This window comes from Arachis hypogaea, chromosome 6 (assembly GCF_003086295.3).
Source record: "Arachis hypogaea cultivar Tifrunner chromosome 6, arahy.Tifrunner.gnm2.J5K5, whole genome shotgun sequence".
Lineage (NCBI taxonomy): Eukaryota > Viridiplantae > Streptophyta > Magnoliopsida > Fabales > Fabaceae > Arachis > Arachis hypogaea.
The window spans coordinates 8,863,128-8,869,787 of NC_092041.1; the positions used below are offsets into that span (position 1 = coordinate 8,863,128).

At 45.0% G+C, this 6,660-nt stretch overlaps 1 protein-coding gene across 1 annotated transcript; it reads left to right on the forward strand.

Moving 5' to 3' along the window:
- Positions 1-829: 829 nt before the first annotated feature.
- On the forward strand, positions 830-5,912 carry LOC140173587 (uncharacterized). Its single transcript, XM_072198069.1, has 5 exons — positions 830-1,631; positions 1,752-3,008; positions 3,224-3,382; positions 3,487-4,445; positions 4,644-5,912. Exons 1-5 carry the CDS (start codon positions 830-832, stop codon positions 5,910-5,912), a joined length of 4,446 nt encoding a protein of 1,481 aa, XP_072054170.1.
- The last annotated feature ends 748 nt before the right edge of the window (positions 5,913-6,660 follow it).

A 6,660-nucleotide genomic window follows, 5' to 3' on the forward strand; every position in this document is an offset into this window, starting at 1 on the left:
ATTGTAAAAATAATCATACTATTGGTGTTTTAAATTGGAAGTCCTATCTGTTGAAGAAAAGTTTGTTAAGGTAAATAATTATTTTTTGGATTGAGTATTTTATTCGTCTTCAGTATTTTGAATTAAAATTAAAATTATTTTTTATATTTTTTATTAATGATACGTTACCTGTATCCTCGGTCGTCCGGCATGCTCGGTATGCAAATACCTGAGGCTGACGTCACATTAAACAAGCTCGGAACAAAAGCGGATAAGCTCGGCCTCACCCAAACAATTAAAAAGACACGTGTATCATAAAGCTCGGTCCCGTATCAGCCGTCCGAAAATCTCGGCACATGATCAGGACCGAAGCAGCATCACCCAACTGAAAATAAGAAACGTGCTCAACTGGTTTATAGCACCAAAACCGAATATCTTAACTAATCTATAAACTAGGACTCACCTACTAACGGGTAAAAACCAACTTCTATAAAACCTAGCTAATACACTCGGCTAAGTCTCAGGTTCTATCACCCTCGGTCCCTTACTTTTTACTCTAAGTTCACCTATCTCACTTTCACTTAATTATTCTCTCTCTCTCTCTTTCCTGAGACTGTCACTAACTTGAGCGTCGGAGTATCTTTTGCAGGTATTCCCGCCGCGGTGTTTGGTCTTGGCCGACGTAAAGCCCTTCCTCTCGGCTAACGACTTGCTCGGAAGTGCTCAAACTCGGCCTCCCAATGTTCGGACGAATCACTTGGCACCCACCGTGGGGCCGGAGTACATCTAACCCCACTCTTTTCTTTGTTTAGTCTTCTACCCTGTTTTGCAGGATTCCCGATCATCGAACATGGCTGACAAGGAAAGCCCACAACTCTCACAGGATGACCTCCTAGCTCGAATCGCCGAGCTGCAGGCGGAAGTACGAAGAATAGCCGAGTTGTCTACGCAGAACAATGGAGAAAGCTCCAAAAACTCGGCTCAAGGTGCTACAGACCCCTTGAACATCGCCCCGCCAAGGGAGAAGCTCACCCTCGACAACCCCTTCTCCGAGGAGATCACAAATTATCAGATGCCAAAAAACTTTACTCTCCCGACCGCACTGGAACCGTACAAAGGGTTCGGCGACCCCCAAGCCCACATAAAGAAGTTCCAGTCAATGATGTTTTTCAACGGCCCTAAGAACGAGCCCGTCCTTTGCCGAGCATTCCCAACCTACCTCGACGGTGCTGCATTACTCTGGTTCTCCAAACTCCCTGAGGGATCAATTTCCTCTTTCGAAGATCTTGCCAGATCATTCATCGACTACTTTGCCGCATCAAGAATCTACGTCCACGGATCGGACTATCTCGGCACCATCAAACAAGGCCAGCATGAGAGCCTGAAAGACTACATGACCAGGTTCGCTGACGCCACCATGGAGATCCAAGACTTGGACCCAGCTGTTCACCTGCACGCCCTCAAAGCCGGCCTCAGACCTGGTAAATTCCGGGAGACCATTGCCATAACAAAGCCGAAGACCCTGGAGGAGTTCCGAGAAAGGGCGGCAGGTCAAATGGAAATCGAAGAACTTCGAGAAGCCCAAAAATCGGACAAACACCCAAATCGGAGAGACGAGGAAAGAACTTTCAGATCACCATTCAACAGGGACAGTAAGAAACCCTCCAAGCCTGCTTCAAATTACAACACATACACCAGATTCAATACCAGAAGAGAAAACATTATCAGAGAAATCCTCAACGCCAAAATCATAAAACCACCAGCCTGAGCAGGAAACTACCAGGACCAAAGGTTCGTGGATAAGACAAAGCATTGCGCTTTCCACCGAAAATTCGGCCACACTACGGATGACTGCATTGTCGCCAAAGACCTCCTGGAAAGGCTAGCACGCCAAGGACTCTTGGACAAATATATCGAGACCCGAAAGGGCAGAGGGGGAAATTTGGACAGAATAGAGCATAAGCAAGCAAGGGCTGACGACAAAGAAAAGAAGTCGACGCCTGAGCCGCCAAGAGGAGTCATCAACCATATATCAGGGGGATTCGCAGGTGGAGGAGAAACAAGCTCGGCCAGGAAAAGGAGCTACCGAGCAATGTTGGCAATCGAAGGAACCATACAACCGAGGAAGGACAAAGAACCAGATGCCACAATATCTTTCACTCAAGCAGATTTCAAATCGGCAAGCCCTAACCTCGACGACCCCGTGGTGATTTCAATCCAAGTCGGAGAACTGTTGGTAAGAAAGACATTATTAGATCCAGGTAGTAGTGCTGATGTTTTATTTTACTCTACCTTCACAAAAATGAAATTATCTGAAAAATTAATACGACCTTCCTCTGGAGAGCTAATTGGGTTCTCCGGAGAGAAAGTCCCTATCATGGGACACATATGGCTAAAGACCACAATGGGAGAAATCCCTATGTCAAAGTCAATGGACATTCAATACTTAATAGTAAACTGTTACAGCCCTTACAATATTATACTCGGGAGACCTGCCTTGAATATATTCAGGGCAGTGGTGTCCACATTACACTTGTGCGTCAAGTTCCCAGTGCAGGAAAACAAGATCGCTACAGTACACGCCGATCATCGAGAAGCTCGGCAATGCTACAACGCTGGTTTAAAACCAGTCCAAACAAAGCAGGAAGCTCGGCCCCAAGTTCAAGCAATTCACATGTCTGCCAGCTCGGCAACACTAGCCGACCTAGACCCTAGGGAAGACCTCGGCGACAGACCTCGGCCAATGGACAACCTTCAGCAAGTAACACTAACAGCAAACGAGAAGCAATGCACATATGTTGGAGAAGCGTTAGAAGGGACAGAACGAGCAAGACTCATTCAAATACTGCGTAAGAACGCCGACCTTTTCGCATGGACACCAGATGACATGCCCGGAATAAACCCCGAAGTCATCTGCCACAAGCTAGCAGTTGACGAAACAATCCGACCAGTCGCACAGAAGAAAAGGAACCTCGGAGAGGAGAAAAGAAAAGCAGCACTTGAAGAAACCCAAAAGCTCCTCAACGCAGGTTTTATCAGAGAGATCCGCTTCACCACATGGTTGTCCAACGTGGTAATGGTAAGGAAGAGTTCAGGTAAATGGCGCATGTGCGTCGACTTTACAAATTTAAATAAAGCCTGTCCCAAAGATGCATACCCATTGCCTTGCATTGATAAATTAGTTGATAACGCCTCTGGTTTCAAAGCTTTGAGTTTTATGGATGCATACTCTGGCTATAACCAGATTCTGATGCACCCAGAAGACCAAAGCAAAACGGCTTTTATAACAGAACATGGAAATTTTTGTTACAAGGTAATGCCTTTTGGCCTAAAGAATGCAGGTGCGACGTATCAAAGGCTAATGGACAAGGTATTCCACAAACAGATAGGCCGCAATATGGAGGTCTATGTAGATGACATGGTAGCAAAAACACCTTTGCAGGGGTCGCATTGTGACGACTTAGTAGAAATCTTCAGGCAACTCCGAGCATATAACATGTAACCCAGACAAATGTGCGTTCGGAGTACAAGGAGGGAAGTTCCTTGGATTCATGTTAACATCTCGAGGCATCGAGGCCAACCCAGAAAAATGCAAGGCCGTACTGAACATGACAAGCCCGAAAACGGTAAAGGAAGTCCAGCAACTTGCAGGACGAATAGCTGCCTTGTCACGTTTCTTACCTGCAGTGGCAAACCGATCTTATCACTTTTTCCAGACATTCTCTAAAGGCAAGAAGTTCAACTGGACAGACGAGTGTGAGAACGCTTTTGCCGAACTTAAACAACACCTCACATCACCACCAATCCTCCAAAGACCAGAGACAGGTAAGCCGCTGTACTTATACCTATCAGTATCTAACCATGCTATAAGCTCGGTTTTGGTAACAGAAACAGGAAGAAATCAAAGCCCAGTATACTTCATCAGTAGGGTGCTACAACCAACAGAAACACGGTACCCAAAGATAGAACAACTGGCGCTAGCACTAATCACAACAGCAAGAAGACTGCGGCACTATTTCCAGAGCCACACAATCATAGTACGAACGGACCAACCATTAAGGCAGATACTAACCAGACCCGAGCTCGCTGGCAGATTAATAAAATGGTCGGTCGAGCTCTCCGAATTCGACATTCAGTACGAATCAAGAAAAACACTGAAGTCACAGGTGCTTGCCGACTTTATATCAGAAATGACCAATGACACACATAATACAGAAGTCAGTTGGACCATACACGTAGATGGAGCGTCTAACAAAGAAGGCAGTGGAGCTGGGATACTACTCAAAGAAGGAAACAAAGTGGTGGCCGAGCAATCACTACAGTTCCGCTTCAACGCAAGCAACAATCAGGCGGAATACGAAGCCCTACTTGCTGGACTAAAACTCGCCCTACAACTACAAGTACAAAGAATAACAGCCTACTGCGACTCTTCACTAGTGGTACATCAAATAAAAGGAGAATTCCAGGTAAAAGATCCTTTGTTAGAGAAATATTGGCTCATAACAAAGGATCTAATTTCAAAATTCAAAGAATTTGATATTATTCATGTAAACCGAGAACAAAACACCAGGGCCGATGTGTTATCTAAATTAGCCACAACTCGGCAGGCCGAAAACACATCGGCACTGTCCCAACTAACACTTGATAAACCAAGTTTTGAGTAGGATGCAATTCTAAGTATTACACAGGTCCCAGATTGGCGAACACCTTTTTTCGATTACATCAATACAGGCACCATTCCAAATGATGAGCCGAACTTGCCACTCTTCCGAAGAAGAGCAAGTTTCTACACAGTGCTCGGAAACACCCTATACAGACGAGGACATTCACAACCATTGCTCAAGTGCATCAGCAATAAAGAAGCCGAGGAGATTATGGCCGAAACGCATGAAGGAGTCTGCGGCAACCATATCGGCGGCCGAGCATTAGCAGCAAAGATCCTGCGAACAGGATATTATTGGCCGACGATAAAACGGGACTGCATCTCCAAAGTCAAAGCATGTGATAATTGTCAAAATCATGCCACCCTCTCGGAGACCCCAGCCGAAGAACTCCATACCATAGAGGTAAGCTGGCCTTTCGATAGGTGGGGATTAGACATCCTCGGACCTTTCCCGAAAGAGCCAGGCCAGGTAAAGTTCCTCTTGGTTTCAATAGATTATTTTTCTAAGTGGATAGAGGCGCAACCACTAGCACATATAACGGCAGAAAAAGTGCGATCTTTTCTATGGAAAAATATCATATGCAGATACGGTATCCCAAGAGAGATAATCTCGGATAACGGGAGACAATTTACAGATCATAAGCTCGCTGCCTTTCTAACAAACTTTAACATCAAACATCATTTCAGCTCAGTAGAGCACCCGCAAACTAACGGACAAGTTGAATCAGCTAACAGAATTATCTTGCAGGGATTAAAGAAAAAGCTCGGCGACGCTAAGGGAGAATGGGCAGACCTCATTCCAGAAGTTCTATGGAGTTACAATACTAGCATTCAATCCGCCACAGGAGAGACTCCCTTCAAACTGGTATATGGCGCAGAGGCACTTATCCCAGTAGAGGTCAGCGTCCCAACATTAAGGACCGAGCTCTATGATCAAACGAGCAACCTACAAGCTCGGACAGCCGAATTGGACCTCATAGAAGAAGAAAGAGACATTTCTGCCATAAAGCAGCGAGCCAGAAAACAATACCTAGAGCAAAGACACAACAGAAAAGTAGTTCCCAGATCTTTCAACAATGGAGACCTCGTGCTTAGGCGCACCGAGAAAGCCCGAAAACCTCCAGCACATGGCAAATTGGCGGCAAACTGGGAAGGGCCTTTCCGAGTACTTCATAATCTCGGAAAGGGGGCTTACAAGCTCGAAACCCTTCAAGGAGATCAACTTCCAGGAACATGGAACATCTCCTCCTTAAGGAAATATCAGTCATGATGTAATCTATAATTTGCGAATGATGGTACTCTTTTTCCCCTCCGAAGGTTTTCTCCCAAAATACATGGGTTTTACTCGGAGAGGGTTTTAACGAGGCCGGACGCAACAAATCATTGTACTCATACAAACTATTGAGCAATCAAAACGGTTCACATTTTGGCAGTTAAAACGTACATTTCAGAGAATCCGAGCATAATCCTCGGAACCTTACCATCACGAGCCGAGCTTATTTCTCGGAAAACCTCCACCACAAAAACAAGTCAAAATTTTTCTAACGAACATACTAATCCGAGCTTCATACTCGGAATTCAACATGCGCATGCCGAGCATAATACTCGGACAAGTACATACTGACATCCCCGTCATTTCTAACAAATGAACATTTAAAACTAACCCGAGCTTCATACTCGGAGTACAACACGCACATTCCGATAATAATACTCGGAGAAACACGTGTAAATACAAACAAACACAAGCAATAACCAAGTTATCCAAGCGAAATCTTAAAGGTTCGTTCAAACAGAAGCCCTATATTTAGAACCCCAGCTCTCCTCATTGACAATTTGATCAGACAAAGGATGGCTGCCGCCACCTTCAATACACATACACAATCATCTTTCAATAACAACGCACCGTTATAACTTATCGAAATACCAAATTTCATTTGAACAACATAAGTCATAATCAAACCGAGCCACACACTCGGAACACAAAATGCCGCTACCGAGATTAATACGCGGAGTTGTTT